This window comes from Phoca vitulina, unplaced genomic scaffold (genome assembly GCF_004348235.1).
Source record: "Phoca vitulina isolate PV1807 unplaced genomic scaffold, GSC_HSeal_1.0 scaffold4, whole genome shotgun sequence".
Classification (NCBI taxonomy): domain Eukaryota; kingdom Metazoa; phylum Chordata; class Mammalia; order Carnivora; family Phocidae; genus Phoca; species Phoca vitulina.
The window spans coordinates 80,796,009-80,813,085 of record NW_022589707.1 but is presented as its reverse complement, the minus strand read 5'-3'; the positions used below and the strand labels follow the sequence as shown (position 1 = coordinate 80,813,085).

The 17,077-nt window shown below is 37.2% G+C and overlaps 1 protein-coding gene across 1 annotated transcript in view; it reads left to right on the top strand.

Annotated features, from left to right (window-relative positions):
• NAMPT (nicotinamide phosphoribosyltransferase) overlaps positions 1 to 15,753 on the top strand; it is a 39,740-nt gene extending 23,987 nt beyond the window's left edge. Inside the window, exons 6-12 of the mRNA XM_032402359.1 lie at positions 332 to 490; positions 1,240 to 1,376; positions 6,351 to 6,576; positions 8,513 to 8,632; positions 9,321 to 9,461; positions 10,615 to 10,749; positions 12,811 to 15,753. Of these exons, the coding sequence (XP_032258250.1) occupies positions 332 to 490; positions 1,240 to 1,376; positions 6,351 to 6,576; positions 8,513 to 8,632; positions 9,321 to 9,461; positions 10,615 to 10,749; positions 12,811 to 12,921 (1,029 nt within the window). The 3' untranslated portion in view covers positions 12,922 to 15,753. The remainder of the gene's footprint in view (positions 1 to 331; positions 491 to 1,239; positions 1,377 to 6,350; positions 6,577 to 8,512; positions 8,633 to 9,320; positions 9,462 to 10,614; positions 10,750 to 12,810) is intronic.
• Positions 15,754 to 17,077: the final 1,324 nt, after the last annotated feature.

The following is a 17,077-nucleotide window of genomic DNA, read 5'->3' as shown; positions in this document are numbered from 1 at the left end:
GTTTGTCCATGACAGATTGAAAATTTAAAAAAAACTGGTCCTTTATCACATAGTCTTTCTAAATATTATTTGCTTCGTTGGCGCTTTGGATAGAAACTAGGTAATTTCATGTTCTCTACTATGAAGGTCCTGCTGTGCTTATCCTTTGTGTTGCTGATTCACTGTATCTGGAATGCACAAGGTGGGCATCTTGCTATGCAGTTCACGTGTCTAACTGGTATTTCTGGTCGGATGGAGGTCTAGGACGTCCCTCCAGAGAAAGCAGGGATTTTCCTCAGAAAGAACTCAATAGTTTATATTCTAATAATTGTGACTAATTTTATCACTACAGACTATTCTTGTTCAGTCCTGGTATCCAATCACAGTGGCCACAAATTCTAGAGAGCAGAAGAAAATATTGGCCAAATATTTGCTGGAGACATCTGGTAACTTAGATGGTCTGGAATACAAGTTACATGATTTTGGCTACAGAGGAGTTTCTTCCCAAGAGGTAAGAAACTGAAATGAACTTCATTTAATAGAATGTGGTTTGTTGGTTAGATTACCATTATAAATTTGGGGGGTTACTGATACTGATCTTGGTTCTGAATAGGCTACATTGTAAAATTCCAGACATTCAGTCAATATATATATTAAGTACCTACTCTGTGTTAGCCTCTGTTCAGAGTACATGGCAAATGTCCCTATCCTTTATATATTGGATGGATGGACAGACATATAATGTTATATATTATAATAAATTTAGCAGGTGTCAGATAATGTTCTACAAAAAGGTACAAGGCAGAGTAAGGGAAAAGAGGCTGGTGGGAAATGGGGGTGGGTCACTATTCAGTAGGTCTCTTGCAGGAGGTAACAGTTGACTCCTTAAATATTTAGGAAAACTGGATCTTTGTCATACGACCTGTTATCTCTGATAATAGTTAAATATCTCTCCAAGAATAGCTGAAGACGGGGCGCCTGGGTGGCTCAGTCGTTGAGTGTCTGCCTTCGGCTCAGGTCAATGATCCCGGGGTCCTGGGATCGAGCCCCGCATCGGGCTCCCTGCTCCGCGGGCAGCCTGCTTCTCCTTCTCCCACTCCCCCTGCTTTTGTTCCCTCTCTCGTGTCTCTGTCAAATAAATAAAATCTTTAAAAAAATAAAAAGAATAGTTGAAGACAATTCCTTTGAGAGATACACTTTATACCTCAAAGCATGGGTCTTTTTCTTTTGTTGGATTTTGGTTTGTGGTTTATTTTCCAGACTGCTGGCATAGGAGCGTCTGCTCATTTGGTTAACTTCAAAGGAACAGATACAGTAGCAGGAATTGTTTTTGTTAAAAAATACTATGGAACGAAAGATCCTGTTCCAGGCTATTCTATTCCAGCAGCAGAACACAGGTACAATTCTGTTTTCATCCTCCTATTATCTAAACATTTGTTTTCTAAAATGACTTTTTTCACTCTTGTATTGGTGATTCAGTGATGTTTTGCTTAATTACAAGCCAGGAACTACAGTAAATCTTCACAAATGTAAGCAATACAAGTTCAGTATTTATAGTAGGTATTAAAGATTAGTATCAGAGAGAGAACTTGGAACCATCCTAATAAACACTGTTGAAGAGCTTTCTTTGGCACTTTCATTGCCATGTAAGTTTCATTTTAAGAACTTTTAAGAACTGCTCTGTTGCCACATGCAGGTATGTTTTGTTAAATCTAGGAGCACTCCCTGTAAAACGTGGTCACTTCCCTGCTTTCTGCATGCCCTGCAAGTTGTCACCTGGACCCAGTACCCTCTATTGTAGAAGAGCAGGGCCCTTTGATGAAAGCTTCCTTACCGGCTCCGGCTAAGCCAGCTCAAGTTAAATGAGAAGGCAGTTACAATCTTGAGTGCAGCTGCTCTGCTCCTGCATTTAACTTCATTCAAAGTCAGTGCAGCTTTTATAGTTTCTGGTTCTTAATAACCAAAATTATTTACTGTAATCAGTTTGGGGAAGTTTATTAAGTTCTACTCATACCTGGATATCGCAGGGTGCTAAAACCAGCAGTGAGTTTTAGAATAAAGCTGAGGTTTTATCCAAGGCAATCTACTGGGTGCTATAAGGGATAGAAAGATACAAGAAATGGACCCTGTCTTCAGTATAAAAATAATAAACTAGCAACATTCTGCTCTGTTGATGAAGTACTTTTAAAGAAGTTAAAGTGCTCTAGTGGTACAAGGGAAGGAAAGGAAAGATGTTACCTCACTGGCAGGATCAAGAAAGCTTTTTGTAGAGATGGTTATGTGAAATCATCACTTCTTGAATAAATAGCAAAATTTAATGGCAGACATAATCTTTATTGCATGCCTACCACAGGTCAAGCATTGTCCTGAGAGAGCAGGAGTGAAAGAGGAGAGTGAATGTGTTTGTTTAGGGGATACAGGCTGAAACATGATAGAGATTTTGTTGGGAACGTAGGGGTAGACCCAAGACAGGTTAGTAAAGGCCCTCAAATTCATTTGACACTGAATGTTAACTGCACATCATGCTAGGTTAATCTAATTACTTTTTCAAATGAGAGTGAGCATTGACATTTTGAGCATAAGGAGCTTTGTCATCAGAGAAATATTTTAGGAAGATTGTTTTGATAGCAGGATATCCTATAAATTGACAGAAACAAGAAGTTAGGAGGCTGAATAGGAAGCTGTTGCAACAGTTTGGAGAGATGACAAGATGCAGAACCCAGTGGGTCAGTGAATGGAAAGAAGTGGCTAAACATGAGCAGTGGCTTGGGAGATGAAATTGCTAAAACTTGATGATTAGGTTGGGGCTGGTAGAGGGTAGATTCCGCAAACATTCATGGGCATTGCTGTATCAGTAGGGCCCTGTTGAATACTCTCACAGTCAAGACATGTCATCAACAGATGAAGGTTCTAGCATTACAGTATTTTTATTTTGGACTTAGATGTATGTCCATCTTCTAAAAACTTAAATAGTATCTGCGGGCACCTGGATGGCTCAGTGCGTTGAGCAGCGGGCTCTTCATTTTGGCTCAGGTTATGATCTCAGGGTCCTGGGATGGAGCCCTGCGTCAGGTTCCACGCTCAGCAGGAAGTCTGCTTGTCCCTCTCCCTGTGCTCCTCCCCCCATTCATGCTCTCTAATAAGTAAATAAATCTTAAAAAAAAAAGTAAGTAGTATCCATATATTAGACTCTTCACTGATGGTTTTGTTTTCATAGTAGTAACATCACGAGTATGATACTATAAATCTGAGAATAAAGATATATTTTCTTAGTGTTTTCTTGTTAAAACAGAGTGAAATCCATTTTAAAGTCTCAATGCTTGCTACACTTGTAAATTTGACTCTAATATATAACAATATTTCAGATGTTCTTAAATAGAAAAGTCTTTTAAACAATAGCATGGTATAGTGAAAGGAGCTTTGGACTGAAAGCTGGGAAATCTGAGTGACCCGATGAACCCTACAGCTGACAATCTAGGTGGCCTTGAGCAGTTTGTCCATCCAGCCAAACAAAAGGAGGAGCTAAAAGTCCAGGTCTCCAACATCAGAAGGTCATTAAGGATAAATGAGCTAACATCTAAATAACTTCAAGATAAGAGAACTCTAAAAGAGCATTGCCATTATTGTTACAAATATTTTAAGGAATATACAAATCTGGACTTAAACATATGCTGTTATCATTTGTTTTAACAGGATTTTTCTGTTTGTTTTCTTCCCAATGTACTACCAGTTCACAAACTTAGATTCTTATTTTGCCCTATTCATATAATGGTTTTCATATTCCTGATTTACTTTTTCTGAGAATGTGCAAAAGCAAAGCCATGCTTTCTTATAGCCAGTAATAACACATTTTTTAAAAAACCCCACTGAACCCAAAGATGTGGGGGGAGTTTGGTTGACCAAAAAATTTAAGAGAGGTATTAGTCTATTTAATGCGGAACCCAATTTAAAATTGTACATCATGTGGTTAAGAAAATGCTAACTTTTTTGAGCTTATGTAAAACTGCCTTGTTAAACTATATAAGTAAAACAAAAATAAATCAATAGAACATTGAGGAGGAAAAAAAAAACATGCTATTATATAATCTTTCCTTCAAACTTTGGAAGATGATTTGATTTGATGCTGGAAATTGGAATATGGCATTAGTAGAATTCATTGAACAAATATTTATGAGCTCCATATACCTAACACTATTATCAGAAGAATAGGTGTTACAATTGGATTATGTAGAGGGTGCTGTAGGAAATGTCTCCACAGTGATCGATATAATAAAGATAATCATCTTCCTACCTGACAAGACCAGAAGAAAAACCTGGACTCTAAGGTATAGATTTTGGAAACCCTTACCACAAGGGGATTTTGAGTGTTTTTCACAAAGGGAGGTGGATGGAGGAAGGCATGCACTGGGTCAGAGCCTATGGTTAGACTGAAGAAGAACACAGCCTCTGAGGGAGACTAAAGAGGAACCACAGAAATCGGAAAAAAATAAATAAAAATGGGGGAGAGGTCACTGAAGTCATGAGAAAGAAAGCTTCAGGGAAGTTCAAGTACCAAAGAGAAAACAAGTAAAAGACTAAAAATGAACAATGAAGTGTGGTCGGTGATACAAAGAGCAGAATTAGGTGGCTGTATTGATCCAGCGCTGGGAAAACATCCCTGTGTAGGTGACGAGCTTTACCTGTGAGTTCATGCTTACATTGCAAAGCTCTCTAGTGTTGGTATTCTTTGAGCTCAATTCTCTCCATCCTTATAAAGAGGACAGTAGTGGTTCTTGATGGGAAGAAGGGGCTGCTCTTCATCCATGTCTTAATTTTCCCTTTAGCCTGCAGATGCTGGTCTGAAGTAGGGAGCTGGCTTCGGAGCTACTGGCAGCCTCTGAACTTGTTAGGAAGAGCGTTCACTCCAGAATGAGTTGTATGGGACTAGACATGCTGTCTCTCCATTTCAGATAAAAGGAGTCTCTGGATAGCTAAGTCTTTATAACCCTGAAGTGTCCATGCTGTGTTAGCACCAGCATATCATTGACAGCATGGGAAAATAGTTTACTCCAGTCCTTTAGCGGGAAGAAACAAAACCCGTAACGAAATGACAGTTTCAATCATAGATTAGTATGACTCTTTAAACAGTTTTGAGGGGCGCTTGGGGGGCTCAGTTGTTAAGCGTCTGCCTTCAGCTCAGGTCATGATCCGGGTGTCCTGGGATCAAGCCCTCCATCGGGTTCCCTGCTCCGCGGGAAGCCTGCTTCTCCCTCTCCCACTCCCCCTGCTTGTGTTCCCTCTCTCGCTGTCAAATACATAAAATCTTTAAATAGTTTTGAGATAAACTTGTACCTACATGGGTTAGACAATAAATGAATGGGTTGTCTTCCCATTATTTTATTAGAAAAACGGAAGTGGTAGAGATGAAGACTGGAAAATTAGGGAGAAGGAAAATTGCTTGGCATGAGGAATTGGTAACAGTTTTCAAATTCATTATTAAATTGTTTGACTTCTATTTATTAGCCAAGAAGTACTTGTTACATATTATTAATCTATTCAATAAGAAGAATCATTATTGAGGACATTTTAAAAATCACTATAGCAGTTTTTGCCTAATACATACTCTCACATTTTATTTCCCATCTTAATTATGTTTTGCCCAAACTAAGTATTAAAATCCTTACAGTCCCTGGGCATGCATTAATTAGTCGTGGATACTCTATAGATGAAATAAATGACTGCCTCTTATTGGCCATTTGAAAATATAACCAGTAAAGGGTTAGTTGACTATATGTATATATAGTACAGTACAAATAATTGCCTAAGTAATTGCCTTTAAGTATAAGATTTTTAAAGTTCAAAAAGACAAATATATGTCCCTGCTATTATTGGTATATGGTTTTGAAAATTCACAGAAGGGAGCCAAGTGCTTGCATTGCCTAGCAAAATAGGAATATGTGTTCATTCTTTCTGACATCTTGCCATAATGTACAGAGTGCATTCAGCAGGTGCTTTTTTTAGTTAACTGATTTGATTTGATTTTTTTAAGTAAACTACACCAACATGGGGCTCGAACTCACAACCCTGGGATCAAGAGTCACATGCTCTACTGCCTGAGCCAGCCAGGCGCCCCTAGTGAACTGATTTAAAATGAGTAGGTTCAGGAATACAAAAAAAATTGGGTGACTATGACTTTAAGAGTTAAAATAACTATAGTTATTTTCAGCCAGGGGGTGTCGTGGCCCAAATAGTCAGTGAACCTTATGATGTGTATTCATTAAGCTAAATCACTCACCTTTGCGCTGTTGATGGTGTAAGTATGGTACATGAGAGATGATTCAGCAATAGATGTGTCTGCCTAAGTAAATCTCTGTTTTCATTTTGTTTTCTAGTACCATAACAGCTTGGGGGAAAGACCGTGAAAAAGATGCTTTTGAACATATAGTAACACAATTTTCATCAGTGCCTGTATCTGTGGTCAGCGATAGCTATGACATTTACAACGCGTGTGAAAAAATATGGGGTGAAGACCTAAGACATCTAATAGTGTCAAGAAGTAGAGAGGCACCGCTGATAATCAGACCTGATTCTGGAAATCCTCTGGACACTGTATTAAAGGTAAATTTTAACACATAACTTGATTATTAAAATGCCTGTAGATGAGCTATATCAGTACTATTTTAATTTCATTTGTGCACATGCCTTTTCAGAACTATCTATTTTAGAATTGTAGCCCAGGGGCGTAATAAATTTGTCCAAGGATACAAAGTTCTGGGTTATTTATACGTTGTCAAATAGATAATAACATTGAACAGATATTTTCTACTTACCTTGAAAATTAATTAGTAACATTAATCCTGTGATTTGGTTACCAGGTTTGTGGTTTGTTTTCTTTACCACAAGTCATTGCTATACCTTTGAAGTTTTTAGTGCAAAAGAAATACACGCAAGGTGACGTGGAATTAAAAAGAATTCGAAAATACTTCTTAGATAGTGATTCTTTGGAGATACTGTTGATCTTCAATGTAGAGCATTGCTGTTTTGTTTTTTTTGTTTTGTTTTGTTTTGTTTTAGCGTTCAGGACTTGGTTTGCCTTCTTTGAAAATCAGTAGTAAGAGCAGGTTATTTGATGCCTACCACTAGAAAAATACTGTGTTAGGTGCTTTACTTAAGCTGTGTCATTTAATCTCTATGAAAACCCTATGATAAATATTACCATCTGTTTTATAGACAAAGCAACAGGCTTAGAGAGGTTAAAATAACTTGCTAAAGGTCACACAACATGTAAAATATGCCAAATACCCAACATAGATTTTCTGGCTCCTGCCTTTCCACTTTACCACACTTTCCCAGCTAATGATTAGATGATAAATTACTTACCCTTGAGAAAGGGGGATATAGAACCAAGGAAGTCTTTTCCTGTTCCATTCAATAATAGGCCATTTTGAAGGTCTTAGTCTGAAATACTAATAAATTTGGTTTTAGCAAACTTAACAGGTTTCATGTTTTCCCTGTTACCTAATAAAAATGTACTGACCTAGTTAAGAATAAACCAAGTCATCAATATGTAATTTTCTCATTGGTAAAATCTTTATTTAGGAAAAGGGAGTGATTGGGGGTAAATATATGTCTGGTAGGTCTTTTATATCTCTGACCAAGCTTTCTGAGAAATTTTAGATCAGTGTTCAGGAATTTCAGCTGTTCTAAAACTTAGGCAATGAACGAGCGGGATGATTTGCATAATATGCAATTTGTCTTTAAAAAAATGGGTGTCACCTTTAAATGAGAACTCCAGAGAAACTTGGGTTATATATGATTCATTTCCAGCTTTGCATATCATAATTTCTTTGAGGTTTGTAATTCATATTTGGGTTCTATCAGACAAAATAAGCCAAACAGGGGAACCTGGCTGGCACGGTTGGTTAAGCGTCCAGCTCTTGATTTCTGCTCAGGTCATGATCTCAGGGACGTGGTATGGAGCCCCGCATCAGGCTTCGCACTTTAAGATTCTCTCTCTCTCCCTCTGCCCCTCCTGCTTGCTCTCTCTCTCTCTCAAGTAAATAAATCTAAAAAAATAAGTAAGCCAAACAAACTGTTGGGCATAGGCAGAATAAATCCAAATCATAATTATAGGTTTGTCAAATGATGTTTTATATACCTACTAAAAATACGATATTTACTGTTTTTGATTCATTGATCTCTGGGTTATGGGCCCGCATGCTTTCACTGGGCCACTCTGCTCACTTATAAGGTTTTTTTCTTGAATCTGTATAATTTGAAAGATGGGAAGGAGAAAACTTGTATTTTGAGCAACTTTACAGTATAAATTGACATGAGAGAAAAATAGCATGCCTGTTTCTAATATAATCAAAAGGAATTGAGACTAAATTTTAGAAGGCTTGTACATAGTGTTGTAAAACGTTTTAAGTAATTTGATCAATTTTTATATTCTCAAGATTGTCTAGCAAAGTCATTTTTTTAACTGTGGAAAGCTTTTACACATTTTTTTTTCAGTTGTAGTTATTTTGTGTTGGGTGTGTATTTTCCCCTACAGGTTTTGGATATTTTGGGTAAGAAGTTCCCTGTTACTGAGAACTCAAAGGGCTACAAGTTGCTGCCACCTTATCTTAGAATTATTCAAGGGGACGGAGTAGATATTAATACCTTACAAGAGGTATGTATTTTATATTAAAGTTCCAATAAAGCAATCCTTAGAATTAAGTTCCTTATCAGTTTGATAAATAGCACATTAATAATTTAAGTACAGCTGTGATTCTTTTCATAAATGTTTATGATCGTATGTCTTTTCTGTTAATTGCTTAAAATTTATAAACACAGTTGATTCTTGAATAATGCAGGAGTTGCATTATTATACTCCCTCCACCCAGCACAGTCAGAAATTCATATATAACTCTTGACTCCCCCAAAACTTAACTCCAGATAGCCTGCTATTAACCAGAAACCTCACCAATAACATAAACAGTCAATTAACACATATTTTGTCTATCCTATGTATTATACATTATATTCCTGTGGTAGACACGAAACCTTAAATGTTTTATCACCAGTTGTTTCTCATTCCCTCATTTCTTTCATTCCCCCAACCCTAACCACAGTCAGAATGGCAACACCACACATGCAGGAGCTTGGAATGAAATCCCCTCCTTTCACAGTTATACCTTTTTGAGGTGGGTAGGTCTTTTAAAAGAGGAAATGTGGAATATAACTCTGTAGGCCTTACTCTTACCTCACCATGTATGGTGTTATAAAATGGCTCTAGGATGTTTTTATTCATCAGTATGACTCAGCAAAAATAACCTTCCTCTATCAGATTACTTAGTTTTTGTTTTTTAATCCTCTAGGTTGTAGAAGGCATGAAGCAAAAAAAATGGAGTATTGAAAACATTGCCTTCGGTTCTGGTGGAGCTTTGCTACAGAAGTTGACAAGAGATCTCTTGAATTGTTCTTTCAAGTGTAGTTATGTTGTAACCAATGGCCTTGGGGTATGTCCTTCAACTTTTACTCCTGTGTTAACTTCTATGTCTGACTGTTGCATTGAATAACTGCATTCTACCGAAGGATATGGTCCTAAACTCATAGTATGTTTACATGTACCACTGACCTTGACTCAAAACAAAGAAAAGAGACATTAGGTAAAAAATAACATGACTTGGAGAGAGGAGGAAGAATAAGATTTAAGAGATGATACAGGCCAGTCATTTCCCACTGCTTCAGTATTCTACCTTTGAGTCAAAGAGCTGACCATTTCGAGTGGGAATGCCAGCTAACCTCGCCATCACATACTAAAGCTAAGTATGTCAGCACTGTCAGTGTTTTAGGAAGGTGCAGCATGAGGTTGGAGTTGTGATGCCAGAATCCCGTTCTAATAGCCTTAAAACAGGGGAACCCAACCTGTTTCAGGCAGCTGAACAGCAATTGCCCTGACCCTTCATAGACTTTTGAGAATCTGTGGATCCAAAGGTGGGAGTGGGGGAGACTAGGAACTCCTCAGAACACCTGGGTTGGTTCCCTGCTTTACTTCATTTCTGTCTGTCTTTGGAAAGTTCTGGGGTTGATTCACTACTTGCTTCTATTTTGTTGGCCTCCTACCTTCTGATCTTTAAACAAACCTTCTGTTCTCTTCAGGTTCTCTAGGTCTTCTTTGCTTTTCACAATAACAAGGAATAGAGTAAAAAGTAACAAAAGGAGAGGTTATCAAGTAATGGAATGAATGGAAGCCTTTACCTTAGTAAAAATTCCAGTTCCCTTGCCACAGATTCTATAATACATTTGACATAGATTTTTTTTTTTCGGTAGCATGCATGTGCTATAACTTGAATCAGTTAAAGGCAATTCAAAATATAAAAGATCCCTTAAGGGTTACATGTTAACTTCAGTGACGTCCTACAACTAGAGTAGTAGTTATCTACAGTGGTAAGAAAGGATATTCAGTACTTGGATTTTGTTCATACTTTACATAACGGAGGACTCTGTCCTCCAACACAGGCTAGAGTTCTGCTTCTAAAAGCCAGATGTGGATTCGTTTAGTTATACCTATAAAGTACCTAAAGTTTATGTATAAATTACGTATAAACTTTTTTCTTTAATGGGAATTGAGTCCACATTCCTGATTAGTCTTATTTCTCTTTCTTCCAGATTAATGTCTTCAAGGACCCAGTTGCTGATCCCAACAAAAGATCCAAAAAGGGTCGATTATCTTTACATAGGACACCAGCAGGGAATTTTGTTACACTTGAGGAAGGAAAAGGAGACCTTGAGGAATATGGTCATGTATGTTATCTATGCTGATCTTTTTTTTTTTTTTAAATAGGTTAGCTTTCCAAATTAAGAAAGGGGGCTCTTACGTTGTATTTTTTAATTATTTTCAAAACAAATTTTTTCTTGAAGGACGAAGTACTTTTGTTGTAAAAAGTGTACAAATGCTGACCTAGCCTACCAAAATAAGATGAAAAGCAAGACGGGGCTAGATCTTAAGTGAGACTGTGCATACAATGGAGTGAAAAACTTTCTAACATTAAAAAAAACAAAGTAAAAGTTCTTCCACATAGTGACCCGCAGGGTAGTGATTGATGAGCTTCAACAAGCTTTTGTGTATTTGATCTTACTCTTACTGCCAATTTAGCAGCAAATAATTTCTGAAGAGGAGTAGCCAAGAATACTTAAAGGAAGCTATTGATGTTAGAGTAAAACTTTGGTAATTTTAATAAAGGAAGGGCTATCCAAATTCTGAGATGTTCTTAAAGATAACTGTATTTTTTTTAACTTAACAGAATCCAGTCGAGATAGTTTTCTTTAGTCTCATATGATTCTCACAGCAATTCTGGGCTTAAAAAAAAAGCAAATTATGTTATGTTAGTGTAAGATATGAAAAGGCCAGGACTGGATTCTGATGACATAATAATAATTGGTGAAACCTAGACTTAACCAAGTTTTTGGATTCAAATCAACCAAACTGGAAAAATTTCTAGTGTGCTGAAGTGGTCCATATGATCTAACGGTCTTTAACATGCAAAAGTACACTTACATTCGTGAACTCAGAAGTTACAAAATTTATTTAAGCCACTGGATTGAAAAAACTCACTTTTAGAGGGCAACTACTCATGAACATTCATATTATCAGAAAGAAGTTAATACCAAAAAAAAGTTTATACCAAACATTAATTTATTACTATGGATTCTTAATACCATATCAGATATTCTGCTTAAAGTATATTACTTTGATATTCTTTAAAGATTTTGAGCCAAAATATTTTTCTGTCTTTAATGAAGAGTATTTAATCAAACCTAAACTAACTTTTAGGTCTAGCCTGTTGTTTAGGGCTTTGGTAGCCTTCGCTTAACTCTTTTAGCTACGAAGTGTTTCCAGATGGACTAGAGACATTTTAGACACAGACCTAACTATGATTTTAAAAAGGCACTGATTTTAAGAGTATGTAAATGGTACTCTAGAATGTTTGAGGCAGTAATCAATTATAATCCTAAATGCCATTTTGATTTAAGAGTAGGAACCACCATTCTCTGATAGTACTTAACTTTATGAAAGAAAAGGTCACATACCTCAATCTTGATGGAAAACTTAGGCATGACAGATTATGTCTATGGGTGTTTTAAAGAGTAACTAAAGGCAGGCAGACAGTTCCTTAGGGAGACCAAGTGGCTTTACCAGACCCAAAAGGGGATTTAGTTTTAATTCTCGATTGTTACCCTTGCATAGATCAAATGGATTACATGTATCAGTAACTTCTGGAATATACACAGTTTTTAAATCAGTCACTGTGCATTCATCAAAGAAATCAATACTTACTTTTGTTTATGGTTTGGTTTCTTGTTTTTTTAGGGGTTTTTTTGTTTAAGTCCAAAACTCAGTGACTAGGAAATTTATTAAATTCCAGGGTTGGTAAGTTTAATCAGTGTTGAGCCCGTTGTCTAGGAACAAGGGAAGGTCTGGCAGGCTCTCCTCGCTCACTGTCAGTCATGATGATCAGCGACAGCATGGCTCTTCTGGGCAGCAGGCATCTTCCACCTGAAAACATAGAGATGGATCAGCTAATGGGGTTTTTTTTGTTTTGTTTCTCCTTCAAGGAAAACTTTTAAGAATATTTAGATCATTGCTTCTTTTAAAGCTAAATATTTTTACATAGCCCTTTTAGATATTGCCATGCTCTCTGCCTGCTCCACCAGCATTGTGTATAAAGTTATTTCATAATTTGAACACCATCAAACATCTCTGTATTTGACTAGTCAGTCTGATTCATCAAAGCATTACTGAAGTATATTTTGCTTGATAGTCTAATATAACCATTACATTTTAGTATTATTATGTTTGTACAGGATCTTCTCCATACTGTCTTCAAGAATGGGAAGGTGACAAAAAACTATTCGTTTGATGAAATAAGAAAAAATGCAGAGCTGAATATCAAACTGGAAGTAGCACCTCATTAGGCTTTATGAGTGGGTGTGTGTGCTTGCCTGCGTGTGTGTGTGTGTACGTGCATGCACGCACGTAGGCACCTGCGTGTGAGTATATAATGTTTATTGTACAGATGTGTGGGGGTTTCTTTGTGTTTTATGATACATTGCAGCCAAATTATTTGTTGGTTTATGGACATACTGCCCTTTAATTTTTTTTTTTTTTCCGTGTTTAGGTGATCTCAAATTAGGAAATGCACTTAACCATGTAAAAGATTAATGCTAAAGTAAGCTTTTTAGGGCCCTTTGCCAATAGATAGTAATTCAATCTGGTATTGATCTTTTCACAAATAACAGAACCCAGAAACTTTTATATATAACTGAAGATCACATAAAACAGATTTGCATAAAATCATTGATTGCTTTATGTTTATATTTAACTTGTATTTTTGTACAAACAAGATTGTGTAAGATATATTTAAAGTTTCAGTGATTTAACAGTCTTTCCAACTTTTCATGATTTTTATGAGCACAGACTTTCAAGAAAATACTTGAAAATAAATTACATTGCCTTTTGTCCATTAATCAGCAAATAAAACATGGCCTTAACAGAGTTGTTTGTGTTATTGTACAATTTGAAAATTATGTCGGGACATACCCTATAGAATTACTAACCTCACTGCCCCTTGTAGAATATGTATTAATCATTCTACATTAAAGAAAATAATGGTTCTTACTGGAATGTCTAGGCACTGTACAGTGATTATATACGTTGGTCATTGTATTGTACCAGTGAAATGCCAAATTTGAAGGCCTGTACTGCAATTTTATATGTCAGATATTGCCTGTGGCTCTAACATGCACCTCAAGATTTTAAGGAGATGTTTTTAGAGAGAATTTCTGCTTCCACTATAGAATATATACATAAATGTAAAATATTAACAAAAGTGGAAGTAGTGTATTTTAAAGTAATTACACTTCTGAATTTATTTTTCCTATTCTATAGTTGATATGACTTAAATGAATTACTGGAATGGGTAGTGAGTGTACTTATTTTAAATGTTTTGATTCTGTTATATTTTCATTAAGTTTTTTAAAAATTAAATTGGATATTAAATTGTATGGACATCATTTATTAATTTTAAACTGAATCCCTCAATAAATAATGCTCAAGCAAGTTCTTAAATGAGGATAAATTAAAGCATGGTGACATGAGTTTGAATAGAAGAATCTTAACCAAGAGTAGTAAGTTGGCTACATTCACTGTGTTCAACATCAAAATGTTCTAGAGTGATTCACTGCTAGATTCTGAGTTAGTGATCACATCTGACTAGAGACCAGTTTTAATGATTCTTTTCTATTTACATCATCTGTTCTAAGGCAGGAGTTGGCCAGCTGTGGCCCACAGGCCAAGTTCAGACTGCTCTCCTTTTTGTAAATACCTATTGTCTATGACTGCTTTCTCAGGAAGTGCAGAAATCGAGTAGTTAGTGACCATATGACCCACAAAGCGTGAGAAGTTTAATTATCTAGCCCTTTGCAGAAAAAGTCTGTCGACTCCTGGCGTCTAAGAAAAGGAGTGTGTGCCTTGAAGTTTAAGAGAAATGTTGATTTCCAGGGAAGGGAGGAAGCTATGTTGATAAGGAGTTTGTCTCTCTTTTGTCCTTTCTGTTCTTATTTAAGAATCTGATCTTGGAAGACTGATTTTGAAAGCTTTAACAACATGACATTAAATGTGAAACTAAAAATTAAAAAGCCATAAATCATCTGTCCTAAACAGTTACATGAGAAAGGTATTTATCAGTAGAATAATGTCTCTTAAAAACATCATTAAAAAGAACATGGTTTTTGCAGATGATTCTGAACACTTGTTTATTGAGAATAATAAGCATTATTCACTTTTATTAAGAGTTTTCATCCTGTAATTCCTAGTGGAAAATAATTTTAAGCCGATTCTTTTAAATGTATCTAAGTAAAAATTAGTATTAAAAACACAGCTTTCTTCACAAAATGTGCTAAGGGGCTTATAGAGAATTAAAAAACCATATTTATTACCAAATAACAACTTTGATAACCACCAGTAATTTTGATTTTGTTTAAACATCGGAATTATACTAGAGACAATACTCTTTGTGTACTGTGAATCTCAGCAGTTTCAGAGTAGCTAGAGGAGTTTTATTTTAAAACTTTCAGTGAATGCTAAACTCTGTACGTTAGTAACATGGCCATAGATTGGAGGGGGGGGAATGATTAATTAGCCACTTGGAACTGATTCATCTGAATTTCTATGACTAAGCACTTAATATCTGGCCATCCCCATTCTCAGTAGCAAATGGTTGACATAGTTATCAAATAGAATTCTGCTGTGTATCACCTTTAAATCAGCCTAAATCTTCCAGACAAAAGCAAATGGCATGTATGGGTTTGCTTAAGTCATTAGATTTGCAGTTGACGTCAGTTAATCCCTCTCAATTCATAATATCATGAAGTATTTGTATTTTAAATAGAAGATAGGAGTTCTGCGTTAAGACTCTTTATTTGTACGCTATACTTCAAGTCAAATGGTTTTAATGATTAGCCCTTATTTCCTTCCTTTAAATAAATTGTTATGAAAATATTTTATAATGAAATTCATCTTGGAGAACTAGAAAGAGAAAAATGGCAAGGTAATTATTGTTCTGTTTGCCATAATTTAGAATTCAACACTTCAACCAGGATTTTGTAGTTTCACATTCCTTTTTAACCCATTCAGTGGAGAATGTCCAGCTTTTCTCCCAAGTTGTATGTTAATTCTAATATGTATACAACATCAAAGGTGAACATGTAATAAACATGGAAATAAAGTTTAGCTCTATTAGTGAAATGATAAAGTTGACTGTGTGCTTCAAATACTGGCCATTTCGAGATACCCCCTTTTAGGTATTCCTGAATTCAAAGAACGAGAAAAGGAGAGAGGCATCAAGGACGACTGCTCTCTTTCCTGCCTCGTGCAGCTGTCTATCTGAATGGCAGTGCCTCTCACTGAGGACACTGAAGGGAGACCAGATTTGGGGGGGAAAGGGCACGAGTCCTAGGTTAAGATCTGAGACGCCATGGAGACATCTGAATGTGGTTATTAGGGACACGAGGGTCTCCAGGTACGACTGTGAGGTAGAGCTGGTCCTGAGAGACACAGGAAAGGGTACTTCTCTAGGGAGACAGACGATGGCCTGGCAAACCACGTGCCACCTCCAGCCCGTCTGTTTTTGTAAATGCAGTTTGACTGGAACAGGCCACCCGCATTGGTCCCATTATCGCCTGTGGCCGCTTTCACACCACAGTGCCACAGCTGAGAAGTTGTGACAGAGACCTTAAGGCCTGCAGAGCCTAAAATCATTTGCTTTATGGCCCTTTAAAGAAAAAATGTGCCAATCTCTGCTGGAGGGTGTAAGGAAAGAGGACCCAGGGCAAACCCAGGGGAACTCTAAAAAGGTAAGTGGCAGAAGCTAAGCAGAGAAGACGGACAGGTAGAAGCTAAAGAGATGAAGGGAAAACCGGGAGGACTAAAGGAAGGATGAAAGAAGGGAGTGTTTCTGCACGGTGTTGGTGCCGCTGAGCGACCGAGCAGAGTGAGGGATTACAAGCGCCCGCTGGACTGAACCTGGAAATACCGAGTGGCTTACAGACGTTCCCTCCACAGTAGAGACGGCGCACGGCAGAAAGCGGCTGCTTTACAACACTGAATTCTGGATGTGAAAAGGAGGCAAGAAATGAGGCAACAGTGTGTCTTTCTTCCCTTCCCTTTTTAGCTACTGCTTTATATCTTTATATATAACTCGGGAAAGAGGGAGAAGTTGAAGGTAATAACAGAGCCAGGAGGACTCCATAATGGTGCTGGGGTCCAAAGAGGGTGGAAGACGATGGGGTCCAAAGCGCTGGTCGAGAGACTGGCAGGCTTGCAGATGGGAGTGGGATAGGTGCACATGCAGGCTGTGGTTTTCTCGAAGTCAAAGACCAAAGGGGATTGGGCTTTTGAAAAAGGAGGTTTTAAAATAGTTTTTGTGGGGGCGCCTGGGTGGCTCAGTTGGTTAAGCGACTGCCTTCGGCTCAGGTCATGATCCTGGAGTCCCGGGATCGAGTCCCGCATCGGGCTCCCCGCTCAGCGGGGAGTCTGCTTCTCCCTCTGACCCTCATGATCTCTCTATCTCAT